The sequence below is a fragment of the Lissotriton vulgaris genome, chromosome 5 (genome assembly GCF_964263255.1).
Source record: "Lissotriton vulgaris chromosome 5, aLisVul1.2, whole genome shotgun sequence".
NCBI lineage: Eukaryota > Metazoa > Chordata > Amphibia > Caudata > Salamandridae > Lissotriton > Lissotriton vulgaris.
The window spans coordinates 41,082,640-41,105,450 of record NC_141693.1 but is presented as its reverse complement, the minus strand read 5'-3'; the positions used below and the strand labels follow the sequence as shown (position 1 = coordinate 41,105,450).

Below are 22,811 nucleotides of genomic sequence, written 5' to 3'. Positions count from 1 at the left end.
CATCGCGCGGAAGGGCGCAGGGGTCCCTTGAGTGAGCTGTCCATCATAGTGGGTAAATGGCGGGAAGACGGTGCACACAGCTAGTGTGTGGGCGGGGCCAAACGGGTGGGCTTCTATGCGAGTTCACATGTTTCTTGTATGTAAAAAAGGTCAGAAACCGATCAGAGCAGCAGATGAGGAGAAAGAAGCTCCTGGAAACAGGAACTGCGCGGGGATTACGCTCGTAAAAGTGAAGGATGCACTTTGTATCCTTCACTTTCACAAGTGTGTTACAATATTAAACACACATTTTTATAACTACTGTGTGGTTCTCCTTTCATTTAACCAATACAATAAAGTTGCATTCTGGTACAACATGCTGATTAACATTCTTTCAAGACTAAGCCTGAAGGCTGTTCTCCACAGCTACCACTTGGCTAGCTTTCTAAGGATATCTTTGTCCTCTCAAATCACCATAAGTGTTGTTTGGACTGGTTCAAGGTTCTCAGTTTAATTGGTGGACAGCAGATACCAGGCTAACGTCTCACAAATGGTCTCCCAGAAAGCACTATTCTTACAAAATTCAATATGGCTGAAGTCTCAGCAGAGAAGCATGAGCTAGCTATACCAATCTGCAGGATGACACATTTCCAGAGCTCCCCTACCTCTGACATCTTCAAATTCCTTCCTTAAGCCTTCCATCTGGTTGGATTCAGAGTGGAAGAGTGTAGATGGACTTGGCTGTCTCTGGCTGTCCCCTTCTGCCTTTTGAAGCTGACGCTTAACAACCCCTTCCCCCTGCTATAGCATTCCTGTGGAGCAGGGTCCTCTTACAAGAGATAGCCTCTCTCCCTAGGTGCTATGTTTCACTTCATCAAAGCAGTCTGGCTAATCCTCTTAACTCTGACTAATCAGGGCCGACCACTGAAAGGCTGAATTTTGGCTTACATACAAGGAATCCTTATAACTTATTTTCTGTACATTTTAGGATAAATTATAAAAAGCATATTGTTGGATTTATCAATACCATTATCCTGACTGCTTGAATGATACTTTTTGGTAGTGGTTTGCGGTAGTTATAAAGTCATAAACTAATGCAATGTTAACATAAATGTCTTGCGATCTACAATGGAGAAAAGCAAATGTCCAATTTCCTCAACGCCAGGGCCTATAAAACTGCTTATATGTGGATCCTGCTTATATCTATGCGACTCCCCACACCTAGGACACCTGGGGGAGACATTAGGGATCCTGAATATACAACAATAATGTAGATTCTCAATTCACAGTACTTCTAGCTCAAAAGCCGATTTTGGGATGCACTTTACTACAATGAGTGAAGTGCAATTTCTGTATCTCCAGGGCATATACAACCTCTTTTGTATGGGTACTCCCTATACGTACCTGGCCCTGACCCCAGGGAAACTTAGGGGAGACTCTGGGGGTACCTTATATGCCAAGACATTGTAGTTGATCAACTTTTTAAGTGCCTCTAACACCAAAGTTGAGTGTGTGTTTATGTTTAAAAGCAGTTCTTCAACCCAGGGCTATTTTTAAAACTGCCATGCCCTATTTTATACTAGGGACTTATAGGTAGTTTTCATCCCCTGCCCTGTTATGTACTAGGGTTTATAGGATAGGTCATGCCAATCATAGGGGTGCCTAACCCATCGCCTACCCTTGTGTGTGTAGGTATTTTCACTTTGTTTTAAGGGTTTGCAGTAAAGCACTGGCCCTGGGTCTAGTTAGGCAGAGCTCAGTCACAGTCAGATTCAGAAACCACCAATACCAGTCAGAAAATGATAGGGGTGTCCAGGGCACGGAATGATTTCGCAAAAGCTACATACCTGAGTCTAGAAAGACATTAATAGTTTATAAAATAAGAGAGTGAAGGGTACCAAATTTACATTGGTTTTCTCTCCCGGCTTTACATCGTTGAGATGTATTGGCCTCACTGGATGTGCTCCACAGTTTTCAGTGAAGATGTCCACCAAGTACTCTTGTGAGAACTTCCAATTGTGCCTTCTGAGCATGTAAAACTCATCCCCTTTGTGAATATATTTCCATTTGGCATCTGACAGGGTCTGAAGCCTGTCTGTCATTTACTAGTAAACTTGGTAATATCAGACTCGTTGTGCAAGAATGTCTTCCTGGCCACCTACAGCGCACAGGAGGTTTAAACTACAGTTTAGAGATAATGGAAACCATCATAACCTGTCAATCTTGTCATTCCCTCTGAATTAGAGGTGGTTTCCCTGGTTGAAAAACTTGGCCTAATGCCTGCCTGTCACTGGGCTATCTGGTCATAGTTAGCTATATTTAGAGAATAACTGCATTTAGAATATGACTCTTCTTTGAAGAGTCATGCGAGACATCAAAGTCAACAGAGGTTTAATCCAGTCATGTCTGTACACAGGGACAAAACTCAATTTGCCTTCAAGTCAGTTATTTTTAATTAACACATCTCCATTTTTGGAGGTGTTTATTTAAATCCTAAAATCTTTCATGAGCAGGGTACACAAAATAATTGCCTCTCTGTAGAGTTCTCTAACTTCAATGTAACAATCACTCAGAAGCTGCACTGAAGGATTAAGATGGATATTTCTTGTTAGGAACAGTGGCCCTCCACCGGGAAAGTCTAGGCCATACCAATTGCTGAGTTACTAGACCTGTATGCTACATATCAACCCAATAAATTAAGAGATCCACAGAGAGTGAAACAAGTATTTAATTCTTCACATGTCCGAACTGAAAGGACAATGCCACACAATGGGCATTGATGGCCATTGTTGAGTTGTCAATGGGACTCCCAGTTAATAAAAAGTACACAAGGATGGTCGTATATTTTTTTGTGTGCGTATGTAATGTTCGACTCTGTGAAGTACAACTTCAGCTATAGGTCTGTGAACATGACAGTGTGCAAACCCAAAAAGAGAAACAAGTAGAACCCACCCCCTGCTGAGAAACAAGGAATAACTTTTCCACTGTTAACATTAGTGAATACAATGTCATTACACACCATGATATATGCAGGGTTGACAACGGCAATACCAATAAATGCAATATTTATGCAGTCCATAAAATGTGCTTGCATAACAATGTTGATACCAGTAGAAACAATGTTAATGTAGACCATAATCTATGCATGCATAACAATGTCAATATCAGTAAAGACAATATCAGTGTAATCTATGAGAATTCTATGCACAACACTGAGGATGTTGGTAAAAGGATATCAATGACCACCATATTAATTGAACACATTTTTTCCCATGTGGAATACAGTCTGGCGAGGGAGCAGGATGGCTGCCAACTGGTGCATACATTTTTTAGTATGAAGGAGTTAGGTCCTTGGGTAATGGGGAAGGCTGGACCTTAATTAAAATTTACATGAAAAGAGAGCCCCCCCACTTGTTTTTTGGAAAAAGCTTCTTAGTTATAAGCAACACATCCACTTGAGATAGATATGTTAGGTATTTTTATTTATACCTCGATTTCACAATTATTTGGAAAGTTCTTAACTTTACATGTCAGACAAAGAACACCACAAATATAACATATACATGTACCAATTTAAACATAACATTTAGCACAAAAAAGAAAAAATCACCAAGTACATACACTGTACACAACAAAGCATTTACGTCTGTGTTCAGACTATTCCACGAGAAAAATCACAGTAACTAATCTCAATAGCCAACAGTGAAAAATTATGGAAACAGTAATAGACAAAATCACAAATGAAAGGAGATATCACGACACGTTAATTGTACAAGTCGTTACACAAAAATAGTTTTTGGTCGTGTTAGTTGTTTGTTATTGGTGCTATTATTTTTATCCCCTTTCTTGCCGACGCGTTTCGAACTTCATACATCAATTACGAGTTCTCTTCAGGGCCTTGTCATTACTATCTGCATGTGTGTAAAGTAGAAAAGAAACACTAATTAAGTGTCAATTCTATCGCCTCATCTCCTTAAGACCAATTTTGATCTTCTGCATTTAAAAACAATTTACCTGAATGGTAGCCGAGTTTGTCCTATGTCTTGTTCTGGGTAATGGGAGCTGCAGTCTACAAGACGTTAAGAATTTAATTTAGAGTCAAGTTCAGTGATAGCTCTACAGTCACTTCAGTCAAAAACATTGCAGGACATACCTTTAGTTTAGTTTGGGGGTACGGAAGGGCGTCTCCCTATGGCACGGGGAAGCTTCAGTGACCTGGGGGAGGGCGTGGAGGAAATCAATACTAGCAAGTTTGAATCCTTTCAGACCCGAAACATTAGGTTAAAGTGCTGCCCCTACCTCAAAAGGTGCCCCGCGGGCTTCGGGAGCGGCTCACTTCATGCCACACAGTTTTTGGTTCTTCGTTGCTATTTAGAAGTACCGCGTAGTAATTCTCAATCACCCTCCGATCTCCAACGCTGTTAAAAAAGATCGGTATCTGTTTTAGTTACTGAATTCAACAACCCGTTTTCGTATGTGCACTCGGACCCTCCGCTCACCTTTCTCAATGCGGTTCGCTTCCCGAATGATTCATTGTCGAGGGCGGCGGTCGGGTTGCCTGGATACTAAATGCGGTCACATGACCGTGGGTTTTCTGGGAATTGTAGTTGTAAATACGCGCGTACCAGTTTAGTGGCCCACAAGTGTCAGGAACTTAGGTGTTCCGCTCGCTTCTCCCCATCTTGTCAGGCCCCCGTGGAGTCCCATACAACCCTCATTTATAGTCTAGACACCTCGGACAGGGTGTTCAATCCGTTTTGTGCACTATTAAATTTAAGAATAAGGTATGCCTCTTTTCTGAGAAGGGTATCCTCAATGTCAATCGGGCCCTTGTTTCCAGATGGCACTACCGTACACAGTACGGTCCACTTGAAATCCATTTCGCTATGGTCTGAATCAAGAAAGTGTTGGACCATAGGCGCACTTACCACCTTCTTTTTAATTCGTGACCTGTGTTGGGTGATGCGACTATTGACCTGTTGTGTCGTTTTCCCTATATATAGTTTTTGGCAGGCACAGGTAATTGCATATACCACATTACGTGTCTTGCAATTAGAGAATACATTGTTTTTACATTTGACTCCCCTGTGTTCAAATTCAGACCCTTCGATTGTGGATTCACATGATATACAGTTTCCACATCTGTGGTGCCCTACTATTGGCTTCAGGCCCCATATCGAAATAAGATCACTTTTAGGCTTTAGGCAGCACTTTAACCTAATGTTTCGGGTCTGAAAGGATTCAAACTTGCTAGTATTGATTTCCTCCTCGCCCTCCCCCAGGTCACTGAAGCTTCCCCGTGCCATAGGGAGACACCCTTCCGTACCCCCAAACTAAACTAAAGGTATGTCCTGCAATGTTTTTGACTGAAGTGACTGTAGAGCTATCACTGAACTTGACTCTAAATTAAATTCTTAACGTCTTGTAGACTGCAGCTCCCATTACCCAGAACAAGACATAGGACAAACTCGGCTACCATTCAGGTAAATTGTTTTTAAATGCCGAAGACCAAAATTGGTCTTAAGGAGATGAGGCGATAGAATTGACACTTAATTAGTGTTTCTTTTCTACTTTACACACATGCAGATAGTAATGACAAGGCCCTGAAGAGAACTCGTAATTGATGTATGAAGTTCGAAACGCGTCGGCAAGAAAGGGGATAAAAATAATAGCACCAATAACAAACAACTAACACGACCAAAAACTATTTTTGTGTAACGACTTGTACAATTAACGTGTCGTGATATCTCCTTTCATTTGTGATTTTGTCTATTACTGTTTCCATAATTTTTCACTGTTGGCTATTGAGATTAGTTACTGTGATTTTTCTCGTGGAATAGTCTGAACACAGACGTAAATGCTTTGTTGTGTACAGTGTATGTACTTGGTGATTTTTTCTTTTTTGTGCTAAATGTTATGTTTAAATTGGTACATGTATATGTTATATTTGTGGTGTTTTTTGTCTGACATGTAAAGTTAAGAACTTTCCAAATAATTGTGAAATCGAGGTATAAATAAAAATACCTAACATATCTAACTCAAGTGGATGTGTTGCTTATAACTAAGAAGCTTTTTCCAAAAAACAAGTGGGGGGGCTCTCTTTTCATGTAAACTGGTGCATAAAAGCAGGCGCCTAGGTCCCAATGCCCAAGCCACTTGGACGCGCCCACGATTGAAAGGACCCCATTCTTCAATACTTTCCAGGATTCCGGCAAATGGAGGCCCTCTTTTTATTTTCCAAAATGAGATGATGCTCCAGTGCCAGAAGCCAGGTTTTTCATGCACTTCGGTGTTGAGGTGACCCATAGAACTCTGTAGTCCATGCTCTAATTTGGCACTAAGTCAATAGATAAATCACCAGGGCAATCAGCCGTTTCAGTTTGTTACTCACAACCTGGCTGTCAACATAAGCAGGACATTCTGCTTCCAAACGCAACAAAAGTCTGCTCATTGGATCATGCCCCTCCATGCAGAAGGAGTAGTGTGTCATTGGATAAAAAGCTCTCGATTCTGGCCGAGTGTGGCAGACCCAAAGCACCCTGGACCTGAGTGTGAGGAGAGCAGTGGGAGGGAAAGGGTTTCCATAGATGTCTATCACAGCACCCGCTAAAGGTGCATGGATGGGCTCACCGCTGCACTCAGCTTGTCGAATAAGATACAGAGGGCCTCAACAAACATTGGCCAAGGAAGCAACAGGCCCAATCCCAGTCATAGCCACATCCAAATGGTTTCTAAATATACCCCCACTAGAAGCCTGCGCTCTGCTCAAAAATCCCTATTGGAGGTGCCTCGCTTTAAAAGGAAGCGACAGGGTGGCTGCTGCTTTCGCCATCTAGCAGCCTCACTTTGGAACTCCATCCCCTTACCGATTAGGCAGAGTAAGGATTTACTCACCTTTCGCAAGGGACTAAAAACCTGGTTGTTCTCTCAAGCCTACCATTAGCCATTGTTAGCTTAGTGTTATGTTGTACGGATTCTTCACACTTCCTATAGCGCCATGAAGCCCACGGGCGTACGAGCGCTTTATAAACTGATTTTAACATAACATAACATAACATAACAGCTCCTCAGCGGCCACACAACCCCAGTCCTTAGGGGCCCCTTCGGAAGGAGTACAGACTCTTTGCAAAAATACTGCAAACAAACATGATTCCAAACCATTCCCCTGCGGGACCTTACAGGGGCCACAAAGGACCCCTGACTATCTCACAATCTACATTTGAACCAGAATCACCCAAACAACAGGTAAACGTCCAACGAGACCCAGATAAATCAGCTCAAAACTAGCCTAAAATCCCCAAACCATCTAGAAGGAGTGCGTAACCCAACAACGTAACACCATTAGAGAAACCTACATTACATGCCAGATGCAGAGACCCGAGGGATGAGCAAGTGTCATCTGAAAAATCAACCTAAAAATTAAACATCAACTTTCCCTCTCAATTGCACATAGCGGAATGCAGGTCAAAGACAACATACACTGGTTAAACAACACACCTTTGAACACACCTTTGAATAAAGCAGCCCACAGAGGAAAATAGTTTAAACTCACCATCCCCTAAAAATGCTGGCACCTTCTTCCAGTTCCCCACTAGGAAAGTATCACTCACGGTGGAACCATAGAGTGTATCCATAATAAGTAACCACAGGAAGTTACCGAAAAACTGCGTAATTATGTGTTTTTTTTGTAGATCTTGTAATGCAGATACATTTTTCCATTCAAACCTGACTGTCAAATGCTGATTGTGTTGTGAAGTTTGCATTCTCATAATTTTTAAGATTGAGCCCATACATTTGTGAATTGCTTGAATTAAGAGAATAACCCTCATGCACAGTTGTCATAGTATTCAAGCGTCAAATATCTCTTGAAAGTTTGGCTTTGAAGTTTGGAGCAATTGAGCACTCAGAGCCAGATGTAGGTAATCTCGATTTACCTACTCTTACATACCGAATCATACCGATTCGGTATTTAAGAGTAGGTAAATGGGATGTAGGTAATTTCACTTTTGAAATTACCGAATTGGAATGATTCGATAATTACCGAATCGGTATTTACCGATTCGGTAATATGGCCGGGATGCCCGCCACCCCCTCCCAACACCAATTCCCCAATGGGAGGAGACAGACACAGGTTTGAGCTTTTGGAAGGCGGGGGGGAGTCACCCCCCGGCCGTATTTATTAAAATATGAAACAAAATTTAAAACATTAAATTAAAACGTTTCATGAATTATGTACAATTTTACTTTCATTACATTTTGATGTAGACATGTTCTTTGGCTAACCTTAACAGATCTCTAATACAAAGGTTTCCTAGCCGAGTCTAGCATCCTGAAAATGCATACATTCTAAATTAAAATTGTACATCCTAGCATTAAGGGCCAACGACAAGGTCTTAACCGGTGTCAGATCCCTACTACCAAACTCCCGCCCTCACGGTGTGAGTGGCACATGCGCAGAGGACTTTACCCTCGTTGCCAACTGTAACTTCCCTTGTCTTGGGGGGCCCCTTTCACTCGACGCCATCTTAAGGTCGTCCGAGTTCCCGTGTGAGGTCTCTGTAGGAAGGACAGAGTGGACTCCCCCCCCTTCCCCACACTCTCTTCCGCCAGAGCGGATATCCGGCCCCCGGGAAATTCGTAGGAGGGGCATCTAGCCGTCTCCCCCCTGGGAGGGGCCTATGGCCGTCTGCCCCTAGGCGACCCATCCGTAGTGGGTGCCGCCTCCCCGTGGAAGGGGCCAATGGCCGCCTCCCGCCGGGCGCTCCCAAACATTCTGGGTGGCGCCCCCCTATAGGGACCTTGAAATTACTGCTCACCGATCATGACCTTACCGCCACAGGCCGGATAGTTGACCGACTAGCCGGCCCCCCCACTCCTCCTAAAGGTAATGCTTCTTCAAACCCCTTAGCCATGCTATGAAGTCTCCTATGAGTAAATCATTCCCCTCCCTGGACAGGTGAACCCCATCATTCAGATACATGTGATCACCCCGAATACACCAGTGGGGAATGCTATGCAACTGCGCAGAGCGAAACAATTTCCCAATTTTATTGTTGACCCTCTTTACCGAGTGGTTCAACGCTGACACAGAGAGACCCCTCCGCCAAACCTTCCTGGGGATCATGTGTGACCAGGCAATTGTGCCCCCCGGGAGCCTCTTAGCCAACCAGCTAACTGCCGACAGAATGTGTTCTAATAACACTCGTCTTCCCAGCTTCACTAAGTCATTGCCCCCCAGGTGTACTATGACTATAGATGGCGGTGACCTTTGCCGCCCTAAAAGACCCTCAACAAACGATTGAAATTGGTCAAAACAGAGGCCACCCTTCCCATGGAAGGTCACTCTGTACCCGTATTCCCCAGATGCGTGAATTGCGTCACCTGCCATGAATACGTCCCCGGCGCGCCTCACATATGAGTGGCCCACGACCCATACCACTCGCTCTCCAGTCGGTGATCCTCGACCGCTGGTCTCCTGGTGCTGGGCTGACTCCAAATTCCGCCCCGCGTGACAGGCTGGCGAAACTGTAATTCAAACAAAAGACAAGAAGCGTGAGTGCATTTCAATAGTCTTTTACAACATGTGCAATCGCACATACCTTTTGAAGCAGTTCGAGGACCAACGGCCTAGCTGTTTCACTTCTTCCGCACCCAGACCCCGGGTCGTAGCCTCAGTAGCAGCCCCTATTCTAAATGAGTGGGTCCCAAAATCACACGGGTCCATGCCTGCGGCAGCGATTGTAAGAGCTAGCACCTTCTGAAACTGAAACCTCGTCAGAGGGGTGCCATCCTTGTGCCTAAGCAGGCTTCCTCCCCATGTAGCCGACCTCTGTGCCAAGAATTCCTCTAAACACTTTATCGGGCAAGTGGGGGACCCTCGAGCGCGCTGCACAACAATACTATTTCCCATAGCTCCCTGGTCTGTCTTGGACCTGGCTATCGAGATTAGCATCGAATCACCCCGTATTTGTACATGATCCCTGCATAAGCCTCCCTCCATATCTTTCTTGTTCCTCACCACGAGTTCGCTTACTCGCATAGCCCCATGGAATGCCAAGGCCAAAGCTGCCCGGAACAGAACTGCTTCGGAAGGGGAGGAGCACGTCTCATCCAGCTTTGCTAAAAGCAGAGACAATCGCTCTAAACCAATCGGGCGCCTCGTGTCTTGTCTGCGACCCTCCAGGCGCTGCCAGCCGCGGAGCGCCTTCCTGACTAAAAAGGAACCCGTCGGGTCCCTTATGCCGTGTAGCTGTGCCATGAATGAAATGGCCGCCCTATGTCTGTTGGCAGTTGCCGCTGATAGGCCTTCTCTATGCAGCGCTACCAAGAACCCCAGGAAGGATTCCTCCTGACCCCAGCTATGTTTCCCTGCCGGCCCTAAAAACGTGCAGTAGGAACGAAACGCTCCCTCATAAGCCTTCCTTGTCCCGGGGGCTAAGCTGGCTGCCACAAGGTCTTGTAATCCGGGGCACCGATCAGCCATAGTGCTTCGGGGAACGGTGCCGCCACTAGGTCCGCTGTGGGTAGATAGCCCCTGAAAGCCTGCATGGGTGAACGAGAGAGTGCATCAGCTGCATTATTCAGTACACCCGGAACATGTTTTGCCCTGAACTGTACATTCAATCTCATGCAACGTAAAACAATTTCTTTTAACAGTCTCAAGATCCACTTGCAGCGGGCTGCCTGCTGATTAATGCACTCAACCACAGTCATATTGTCGGACCAGAACACTACTGAGCGGTCCCTAAATTCGTCCGGCCATGCCAACAGAGCAACCCAAATGGGAAACAGCTCCAAGAACCCAATGTTACCTGTCAGGCCGCTGGAGTGCCACCAAGTCGGCCATACTTGTGCCGACCATCGGTTACCAAAGATGGCGCCAAATCCCACGCTCCCGGCTGAATCGGTCCACAAACCCAGCTCGTCCGACGATGCTGGCGGTTTGTTCCACACTACTCGACCGTTGAAGTCCGCCAGAAATGCCAACCAAATGCGCATATCCTGGCGAACCTCTGCCGACAGTCTCGTACGGTGGTGTCCCTCCTTGAGGCCGATCATAGCTTGTGCAATAGAGCGTGAGAAAGGGCGAGCCATCTGTATTATTCTCAAGGCAAAGTTAAGCTGACCCACTGTTTGCTGTAACTGGTGCAGGGTCACTATCTCTTTGCCCAGGCATTGTGTTAAGGAAGCCCTGAACTTGGCCACCTTTTCCATCGGCAAACGGAAGCATCCTTCCACTGAATCGAGCTCAATTCCCAGAAACTCCAGTGAAGTAGATGGCCCCACCGTCTTACCCGGTGCCAATGGGACTCCAAAATCCTGCATGAGGATGCAGAAGTCCTGGAGCGCCTGTGCACATTTCCCATTGCCGGCCGGCCCTAAGAAAAGGAAGTAATCTAGATAGTGCATCACTTGTCTATGTCCTGTGGCCTCGGTGAATGCCCACTCTAAAAAACAGCTGAACATCTCAAAATACGCACAAGAAATGGAGCAACCCATAGGCATGCATTTATCCATATAATAACTCCCTTGGAAAGAAAAACCTAGCAAGCGCTGGTCGCGCGGGTGCACCGGGAGAAACCTGAATGCCGATTCGATGTCCGATTTCGCCATCAGAGCCCCGGGGCCCAGGTGATTCAGTAAGGCAACGGCCTCATCAAACGATGCATACCGAACTGAACAGACATCTGGATCGATGGCTTCGTTCACCGATGCGCCCCTTGGGGCCGACAAGTTGTGAATGAGTCTGTACTCCCCTGGGTCTTTCTTTGGGACCACTCCTAGAGGTGGGACAGGAACAGACTAATTTGCATACAGCCAGGTTCTGAAACTGGGATGGTGCAGTGAGCTAAAAAACGGTGTTGGATCTAGCACTGTCCGCATGCGCCATGAGACTCCCTCACGGGATGTGATATGTTCTGCGCAATACAAATTTCCAGACTAGACTAGACTAGGGTATTCTCAGATGTGAGACCCTTGCTCATTGCACCATCAGGATTCAAGCAAACCGGGCCGAAGACGGCTGTAATGCCAGAAACCGGTCCCCGGGAGCTTGTTTCCTTCCCAGTGTAAGAATTGGCTTCTGTAGTTTGGTTTGTCCTGTTCCCATCATGCACTGGGACAGGAACAGACTAATTTGCATACAGCCAGGTTCTGAAACTGGGATGGTGCAGTGAGCTAAAAAACGGTGTTGGATCTAGCCCTGATCCTTTGACTGGGTGAGAGCTTTCTGCTTAATTCAGAGACTCTGTCCCTCACCACCCCCTTTTTGTAAATATTTTTGTCCACCCTAAGCGTGGAAGGGTATTCTCAGATGTGAGACCCTTGCTCATTGCACCATCAGGATTCAAGCAAACCGGGCCGAAGACGGCTGTAATGCCAGAAACCGGTCCCCGGGAGCTTGTTTCCTTCCCAGTGTAAGAATTGGCTTCTGTAGTTTGGTTTGTCCTGTTCCCATCATGCACTGGGACAGGAACAGACTAATTTGCATACAGCCAGGTTCTGAAACTGGGATGGTGCAGTGAGCTAAAAAACGGTGTTGGATCTAGCCCTGATCCTTTGACTGGGTGAGAGCTTTCTGCTTAATTCAGAGACTCTGTCCCTCACCACCCCCTTTTTGTAAATATTTTTGTCCACCCTAAGCGTGGAAGGGTATTCTCAGATGTGAGACCCTTGCTCATTGCACCATCAGGATTCAAGCAAACCGGGCCGAAGACGGCTGTAATGCCAGAAACCAGTCCCCGGGAGCTTGTTTCCTTCCCAGTGTAAGAATTGGCTTCTGTAGTTTGGTTTGTCCTGTTCCCATCATGCACTGGGACAGGAACAGACTAATTTGCATACAGCCAGGTTCTGAAACTGGGATGGTGCAGTGAGCTAAAAAACGGTGTTGGATCTAGCCCTGATCCTTTGACTGGGTGAGAGCTTTCTGCTTAATTCAGAGACTCTGTCCCTCACCACCCCCTTTTTGTAAATATTTTTGTCCACCCTAAGCGTGGAAGGGTATTCTCAGATGTGAGACCCTTGCTCATTGCACCATCAGGATTCAAGCAAACCGGGCCGAAGACGGCTGTAATGCCAGAAACCGGTCCCTGGGAGCTAGTTTCCTTCCCAGTGTAAGAATTGGCTTCTGTAGTTTGGTTTGTCCTGTTCCCATCATGCACTGGGACAGGAACAGACTAATTTGCATACAGCCAGGTTCTGAAACTGGGATGGTGCAGTGAGCTAAAAAACGGTGTTGGATCTAGCCCTGATCCTTTGACTGGGTGAGAGCTTTCTGCTTAATTCAGAGACTCTGTCCCTCACCACCCCCTTTTTGTAAATATTTTTGTCCACCCTAAGCGTGGAAGGGTATTCTCAGATGTGAGACCCTTGCTCGTTGCACCATCAGGATTCAAGCAAACCGGGCCGAAGACGGCTGTAATGCCAGAAACCGGTCCCTGGGAGCTTGTTTCCTTCCCAGTGTAAGAATTGGCTTCTGTAGTTTGGTTTGTCCTGTTCCCATCATGCACTGGGACAGGAACAGACTAATTTGCATACAGCCAGGTTCTGAAACTGGGATAGTGCAGTGAGCTAAAAAACGGTGTTGGATCTAGCCCTGATCCTTTGACTGGGTGAGAGCTTTCTGCTTAATTCAGAGACTCTGTCCCTCACCACCCCCTTTTTGTAAATACACTCCTAGAGGTGAACACACGAAATCCGCCACTGGGGGGCATGGGAAAGGCCCCGCTACCCGCCCTAAGCTGACTTCTCTGGAGATTTTCTTAGCTGCCACAGCTGGGTTATGTTGGACAGATTGTTGATTTTTACAAAAGGAGTTCCCCCGAAAATCCTCCACCGGGATGTTGAAGCCATATAGGAAACCGTTCCTCAAAATCCCAGCGGAGACATGATCAGGGTATTTGTTCAACCAGGGAGTCAAAGCCATGATGTCGACGGGTGAAGATGATTGTTTCCCAAGCATCACCTCATTCTTGCTTGGACCCCCCCTTTCCCGAACCACTGTTCTTCGACCTACAACTACTCTCTGGGTGTGAGGAGTTCCCACAGCCCGCACACGCATGCCGGAACCTACATGTTCCCTGGGGCCTGTTACAATTGCCTCTGTTGAAGCCCCAACAAACCCCGCGCCTGCCCCCATTTCCGGCAGCCTTTGGCTGCGATTCCCCCCCGGCGCCCGCTCGAAAGGGCTGTGCAGGCTTTAGGTGACTTGTTCCAGGTCCGCTCCCGCCCGGCGAGGACGTACCTGCTGACCCAGGCAGGAGCTGCTTGTGCCACGAAACTGTGTCGAGGCAATCCCAAGTCAAAGTTGCATCAAACTCCTTAGCCTTTCGGAATTGTACGTCATATCCTTTCCACTCATTCCCCCCATACATGTTATAGAAATCCATGATCCTATTCTGATAACAGGATAGCTCGGTCAACACTTCAGGCTTACGCTCCGCCATTACTGCCGTAAATATCGAGAAAGCCTTCACCCAGTTTGCTACGGTCTCATCGACCCTAAATTCCGCCATTTTGGCCCGCCATACGCTGGGGTGCCATAAATCCTTCTGGGTTTTTGCATATTCCATCTTGCGATATTCGGTCAATATTGAAAACATATTCACATACTTGTCCCCCCATATCATTTCCTTTGTGGCCGCTGGGATGTGCTGAGCCACCCTTTCGCGCCTTGAAGGCACTGAACTTTCCCCCACCATTGGCAATGGTTTCTTACCAGGTTCAACTGCTGCGTCCGCCGTCTTTTCCCGGCCAACCGTAGGTACTCCTGGCGCCACCTGAGGGGAAACAGAAGGAACATTCGCCGTCCCGGCTTCTCTCAACTGCCGTAACTGCTCGATTATTAATCTAGCTTCCTCGGCCGGATCCCCCGCAGCCACTGCCCCCCGCTTTCTTTTTGAGCCAGGGCAATACTGCCGCTAACTGGAGGGCCAGCTCCGGGGGCATTTCCTCATCGTTAACCGGGGTAATCACAACAGGGATTGGTAAACGTATATCCGGACTTGGTACCGGGCTGTCCACCGGTGTGATGGGGGCAGCTGGGGGCACCTCCGGGACCGGATCCTCCCTGGACACCGCCCTCCTCTTGCTACGCTTCCCCCTACCCTCAGGGCCGACTCCCGGCAAGGCCGGGCCTATCACCTTCTTCGGACGGCCCGAGGGATTGTTCTGGGCCGCTAACTGTTTTTTTACTTCGGCCAAACCTCGACCGATTGAATCCACCTTACCCAATTTACGGTCCATGATCGCCATTCGGTTCGACAAGGTGCGCAGAACTTTCTCCAGCTCGGAGCTCTTTCCTGCTTTCTTGCCGGCCATAGCTTCGAGTAATCCGCTCTAGTCGATCAACGAGGTCCCAGATCCTTCGCACTCCTGGTACTGAAAGAAAAACAACAAGATTACAAGTTCTCAAAATTGGCGCTTGTTCCGTCGAGGGCTCACGAGCAACGAGTGGTGCAGCCTTCAGAGCACTGGAACAAGAGGACGCTTCTTTGGATTCCCGCTCTTTTATCCGTCTGCGGGAGGGCAGGGACCCTCCTCAGGTACGCCCACTGGGCGCGGTCTGTCGGGCGGGTGTCTAGGACAACCCCTTCTGGGCGGGAAGGGCGTGCTCGGGCTACGCCGCTTTGGGCTTACCAGCCGAACCACGCCCCCGCCCAAAATGGTTTCCCGGGGGGATCGGGGCACCCATCCATACGTTCGGGGGGACCGAGTGGTCTTCCCTTTCCATTGCCATTGATTCCTATGGACCTTGAGGCCCATAGGAATCAATGCCAATTACCGAATCGGTAAATACTGATTCGGTAAAATTACCGTATTTGCAAGGGGCACAGGGTGTCACTTTGACACCCTGTTGCACCCCTCAATTGTGCATGGGTGCACATGTTGCTGACATACATGCCCTTAGGGCATGTATGTCTGCAACATGGCACGTTTTTTAGAGGAAAAAAAATGCTTTTTGAAGGATTTTCATTATTTACCACCAACTTCTAGTTGGTGGTAAATAACAAATTCTTAAACCCTTGTAGCACTGATTACAGTGCTACCTAAATGTTGAATTGCAGAATCGGTAATTTTACCAATTCGGTATTTTACTGAATCGGAAAAATTACAAATTCGGTAAAATTACAGATTCTGTAATTTAACATGCCCCTACATCTCAATATCCAAATACCGGTCGGAAACGGCCAAAAATCTGTATTTTTGGCTGTTTCCGACCGGTATTTGGATACCTACATGTGGCCCTAAATCACCAGAAATAACACATATGTCGTCCCTATTTCAGACACTCTCCGGAAGGAAAAACAGATGTGTAATTGCATAAAATAGGGGCAGTGCCGGACTGGGAACTGAAAGCAGCCCAGGCAAATTTTTCCAGACCAGCCCCCGTCCGGCTGGTCTGGATGTGACTGCACTAACTCTCAGTTTTACATAAGTGCTAAAGTGATGTGTGGTTGATTGGCATGGTAGCACAACATCGTCTCATTCCTTCATAAATGGTCTCTCCACTAAGTAATTGAATTAGGACAACTGCAGTCCAATATGGGATCCACATGAGTATCACTTCATCTTGCATACTGAACATGCTTATGTTAATGGATCCACATGAGCATCGCTTCATCTTGCATACTGAACATGCTAATGTTAATGGATCTACCTGAGCATCGCTTCATCTTGCATACTGAACATGCTTATGTTAATGGATCCACATGGGCATCACTTCATCTTGCATACTGAACATGCTTATGTTAATGGATCCACATGAGCATCGCTTCATCTTGCATACTGAACATGCTTATGTTAATGGATCCACATGAGCATCGCTTCATTCTTGCATACTGAACATGCTTATGTTAATGGATCCACATGAGCATCGCTTCATCTTGCATACTGAACATGCTTATGTTAATGGATCTACCTGAGCATCGCTTCATCTTGCATACTGAACATGCTTATGTTAATGGATCTACATGAGCATCGCTTCATCTTGCATGCTGAACATGCTTATGTTAATGGATCTACATGAGCATCGCTTCACCTTGCATACTGAACATGCTTATGTTAATGGATCCACATGAGCATCGCTTCATCTTGCATACTGAACATGCTTATGTTAATGGATCCACATGAGCATCACTTCATCTTGCATACTGAACATGCTTATGTTAATGGATCTACATGAGCATCACTTCATCTTGCATACTGAACATGCTTATGTTAATGGATCTACATGAGCATCGCTTCATCTTGCATACTGAACATGCTTATGTTAATGGATCCACATGAGCATCGCTTCATCTTGCATACTGAACATGCTTATGTTAATGGATCTACGTGAGCATCACTTCATCTTGCATACTGAACATGCTTATGTTAATGGATCTACATGGGCATCACTTCATCTGGTGAAATAAATTGGTGGTTCATGGCACTCTAGCTTAAAAATTTAGCAATTAGATATTTCTGTCTTTAGTGAGTATTGTTGTCATTAAATAATACAATACGTTTTAATAAATTATTCTGAGATGGTAACTCATGCACGTAAGAATTAGTGACATTTGTCTCTGTCTTCATCAAAGTAGGGTATGTTCTGGAAAAGGGGAAATAAGGACCCAGATTCCTATGGGACTAGCAAACTAGGGGTAATTCTTGAAGTACAATTACCGGGACATTTGTTATGAGGCCAGAAGCATTATTTAAACAGTTATAATTGTAAACATCATGACAGTAAGTCCTTCTCTCTGTCACAATCCCTAAATCACTTCTCACACTCCCTGATATGCTGCTTTATTCTAAGTAGATGATTATCTTATTGAACAGTGGGCTCAAGTGTGAAGGTCAGTATTAGGTATATGTCCATCAGAGGCTGGAGAAGTGGACGTCCCTCTGTCAGGGAAGCCATTGACTCTAGGCACAGCAAGGACCGGATGAACAGGAATGAACAGGAAGGGTGCAATGAAAGTTACTGATTAGTATTCAGGCCATGTTTTATAACTTAATTTAATGTGAAAGTCTGTGAGATTAAATAAGGTTGTCTGATTAGTATTCTCCTCTTTCTCTTGTTTTCAGATTTCATACAGTCAAACAGAGTTGAATGTGATAGTGAGGGATTATTGTAGAAGTACCTGATTTATTATTCTGCACAAGTGACATTTTATTTTCTCTATTTTAGTCATCCTGCAGCAATATAGAGGTGAGTATGACAGTGTGTTGGGTTAATATATATTGATTGAATTATGTGCTGTTTTAATTACATGGCACCTTTGTTTGCTTTTAGATGCCCCAGAGAACAAGAAAGGTAATTGTATTGATAAAGTATTTCTATTTCAGCATTCCATGTATCACCTTTCTACAATCGTTCAAGTGAAAACAAGACAAGTTGGAGATTTAAATGTTTTCTTGTTCTATAATTATAACCAAATCAGCCAGCAGTAAGCTGATCACATGCTTTAAGTATGAAAACATATTGGATGGGTCTTTGTCAATAAAACATAGGTTAACACAAGTCTTTTTGGTTTCCGCTTACTTCTTCTGTTTGTATACAAGATTATTTTTGAATCTATATGTTAGTAATGCATATGTAAACTGTTGTACATATATTGTTGCGTGTGAGAAACTGTACAGTTAAGTGTGTATGTTTTTACACTTAACATATTGTTTTTTGTTCCCAACATATCATTATATATTAACATCATTTAGCACATTGGTGAATGTAAACTAAAAATACTGTAGTGTGTGTAGATGACATTGCTTCCACTTGTAGGCATATGCAATACTATATTCACCATTGTTACATTGTTATGTATAGGTTCACATGCACAATATTACAATTTGCATGCATTCCTTGCTGTTTGCAATTATGGGCCTAAGCAGCCTTTTTTAAATAAGTAAATACTTTAAATATATATATCTTTTTTTTAATTATGTATGAACAAAATAAATAAAGCCATCAGGTCCTTTCTAAAGTCAATGCTGTCATATACATTCATCATCGGAGCCAACACCAGTGAAGAATACAACCCCCCGGCCCTGAGTTTGCGAGGTAGCCAAGCTTCTCACCACATATTCCTCCCCCTCAACTGTCTAGTCCATAAAGGACCAGTGCTTTTCGGAGGGGGGCCTGTTCCACTCTACAAGATATCAGAGTGGCATGGCTTGGCTATGCCGGATGAGCAGAGGGAGCCCTAAGATGCCTTCATCCTTAGGACGGGCAAGTTTGTTAAATTGGAGATGTGGCCTCTTCCCGCCCCCAGATAGATGCATTGATAGTGAGTTGTGAAGAGCATAGTGCCGAGTGGAGAGGTCAATGGTCATGTCTGAAAGATGTAAAGAATATGTGGGAGTACAGTCATTTTTACAGCCGCGATGCGCCCCGACCAAGCCAACCACTGACGACTACACGAGGACAGCGATTTATTTGTCTGGTCAAGGAGTGCCCTGTCGTTTGTCACCAGAGTCTTTGCTACAGTGGGAGCAAGCTGTATGCTCAGATACGGAATGGCCTCCATCGTCCATGCCACTGGGAAATGGATGCAAAGAGCCATCTGATGGGGGGTAAACAATAGGTTTAATATCTAAGAATTTGTAAGGTTAACTTTAAACCCAATTTGTCCATTACGGATGGCAAGGATGTCATCGGGTCCACCAGTGAGAGAATAATATCATCCGCATACAAATTGATAGTATGAATGTCAGTGCCGAACCGGATGCCTGAAATCTGCGGTTTATCTCTAATGCGCTGCGTCATGGGCTCCACATAGGGCACAAAGAGGAGTGGGGATAGAGGACGCCCCTGGTGGGTGCCACGCGTTATGAGGAATGTAGTTGATGACATTCTATTAATCCAGACAGAAGCTCTGGGGTTGGTATAAATACAGCCTATCCATCTAATTAATGTGTGTCCCCAAATTGCATAGTGTTTAAAAAATGGAGAGGAAAAGAGCCTCTGTTCGGGACCGCCGAGTGATTTCAAGGAGGTGTAAAATCCTTTTGGTATTGTCCCCGCCTTGTCTTGTACGGATAAAACCGGCTTGGTCATGGTCAACCATACCCAACACGACTGGATTCAGACAAGAGGCCTGGATACCGGCAAAGATCTTGGTGTCAATGCTGAAAAGGGTAATTGGTCTCATTGACCCACATTGCCTGGGGTCTTTCAATGGCTTAAGTATCACGGATATAGATGCCTCCATCATCGAGTCTGTTAGCGCACCCGAGTCAAGGAAGGAACTAAAAAGTTGAGTGAGGATGAGAGCTAGCCCTGGCAAAAGGACTTATAAAATTGGTCCGTGAAGCATCCAGTCCCGGTGCCTTGCGGGCGTAAGACGCACGATTGCCGACACCGCCTCCTCAATCCATATTGGCTGATCCAATTGAGACGCGAGCACTACTGACAAGTGAGTCAGGGGAATCCCCCTCAAGTAGGGTCTCGGGCCACCTTGGGAGATGTCCAAGCCGGAACACAGAGCATGGTAACATTCTTCAAAGGTTGCAGTGATTTCCTCATCCGTGTGCACCTCCTCCCCTGAAGCCTGCCTACTTGAACTGATGGAATCTCAGAAAGTCTCAGTGCGGAGCCCATGAGCTAGACTGCACCCACACCAGTCCCCACTCTGGTAAAATTTGTGCCAGAGCAGGGCATATTCCGCCCGATCCAGGTCCAGACGATTCAAGGGAAGCTTTTTATGCTCAAGTCTCACCAGACCCTGGGAGCCCCCCATATGTTTACGAATGGCCTCCATCCCAGGGACTGCCTGCTCCACTGCCAGCGCTTCTCTTTTCGCTCCTGTTTTTTTGCCACTGATATAGTGATAAATTTGTCCATGCTTCCCACACCGACGATAGGGGAGTGTCCTCCACATCATTAGTTCAGAGATAATCCACAAGCACAGTGCGCACTGCTGACATTGTGGTAGGGGACTGCGGCAATACGTTGCGTAGTCACCAGCGGAAGGGGCGGGGTGGAGAGTCCTCTGTCCTTAGTATCAATAAGATCATGGCGTGATCTGAAAGAGAGCGTGGCTCTATGCTTGTGTTCCCAACCATAACTGTAAGTGAGGGGGATGTATGAAAATGGTCAATGTGCGCATGTGGCTTGTGCACTGCAGAATATAAGATGTAGTCCCTTAAGAAGGGTGCAGGCAGCACCAGACATCGCAGAGCCCCCCTTCACCACCCAACGAAGGCTGCCAGAGGTGAAGGCCCCTGCTTGCATGGAGCGCTGGTTGGACCGATGGAGAGCTGGGTCCATTACCATATTGAAATCCTCCCCACCCATACTGCTGAATCATTCGTTTTAAGTACTGCTGAAAGCGCATTCAGGAGCCCCATTGTATGCTAAGTGCTAGAAGACACCCCTTTATTTCAACTATCATAGACATTAGCTTGCCATTAAATTCAAAGCCAAAAGGATAGCTATCCCATTCTTCTTTGTGGGTCCAACGACCATAGCTGTTGGGGAAACCAGCAGGAGCGCATGTGGGCGGTGTTCTTGGGGATCAGGTGTGTCTCTTGAAGTAAACATATGTCCCCCCAAATGCTCTAAGAGAGACAGAAGTGCAGCACGCTTTACTGGATTATTTAGCCCCCGGACAGTGAGACTGGGTATCTTTAGTTCCCTGGGCATCGCTCAGAGAGAAAGCATGTTGCGCATTGCGCTTTAGATGTTTGGCATAGTGGGAATTGTGAGGCGACTAAGCAGCAGGAAATTGTGTGAGCGCTTCTGCATTGGCACCCCATGAAGAACTGGTGTGGAGGAGTAAAAAAAATACAGAAAACCCCCAAATAAATACAAATCATCAACAAGCAATAGAACAAAAGGTGACATAGGTCCATGATGGTAATAGAACTGCAGGAAGTTGCCAGTCGGGACTTTGATATGCAAATTAAACTCCCTCACAGCGGGATCCCATCTCAGAGATTGAGAAGCTGCGAATGAGCATCTGTGTGGTAGTAATGCCTCTCTGACACCGTCTTCCCGAAGCCAATGTTCCAGAAATTCAGGGAGTTCCTTGGATAAAGTGATGAGCACCGTCTGCCGTTCCTTTTCCATGGTGGCTACATTTGGTTTGAGCCTCTTGGAGGTTTTCCCTTCCTTGTGCTGTTTGCGTCGCTCGTCGTCTGGGGAATCCGGCCTTATCTCTACTACTGTCTCTTCCTTAAGGTCCATGACCTCTAGGGCTTCTCTAAGGGATCTCAATTACCGCAGCCTGCCATCGTGTCAGAAAATGAGGCAGAAAGGATGCCCACAAGGGTACGATATCCCTTTCTCCCTTAGGTACGCCTTGACTGGGCGAAATTCTCTATGCTTGTGGAGGGTGAGCATGAACAAATCCTGATACACTGTTGGTGTGTGGCATCTGAACTGGACCACATGGGCCTCCCTTGCCCGACCAAGGATTGATTCCTTCATACCAACGTCATGCATACACGCTAGTATGTCAGCAGGAAGTGCGTTTCCAGCTCTGTGCAAGCTGACTCTATGGACTTGGTCTATTTAAATATACATTTTTTTGGCGTACTCCAAGATGTGGCGAAACAAGGCCTCCACATGGCCCCTCATGTCCTCTTTCTATGCTTGGCCGGCACCCCTCGGATATGGATGTTATTCTGGCAGGATCATTTTTCTCCACATGTGCCTGAAGCTCTACTTGCTTCCCCTTTAACTGGAGGATCTCTTGCTGCCTAATCGCCAATTTTTCGTGCCTTCCAGTTTTGTGGCCCTCCAGCATAGTCACTTGGTCTCCCATCTCCCCCGAGTCCACACGCATCACTTTCAAGTCTGCAGAGAGGTGCATCTGCATATCTTGTGAGCCCTTTTGAAGGGTTGAGAA

The 22,811-nt window shown here is 46.1% G+C and overlaps 1 protein-coding gene across 6 annotated transcripts in view; it reads left to right on the top strand.

The window, feature by feature from the left end:
- Positions 1-22,811, top strand: part of LOC147710076 (erythroid membrane-associated protein-like) — a 470,315-nt gene that overhangs the window by 316,449 nt on the left and 131,055 nt on the right. For all 6 annotated transcript variants that reach the window (XM_086920782.1, XM_086920781.1, XM_086920784.1 and 3 more), the window contains 2 exons: positions 18,152-18,172; positions 18,257-18,277. In XM_086920782.1, the coding sequence (XP_086776908.1) occupies positions 18,152-18,172; positions 18,257-18,277 (42 nt within the window). The remainder of the gene's footprint in view (positions 1-18,151; positions 18,173-18,256; positions 18,278-22,811) is intronic.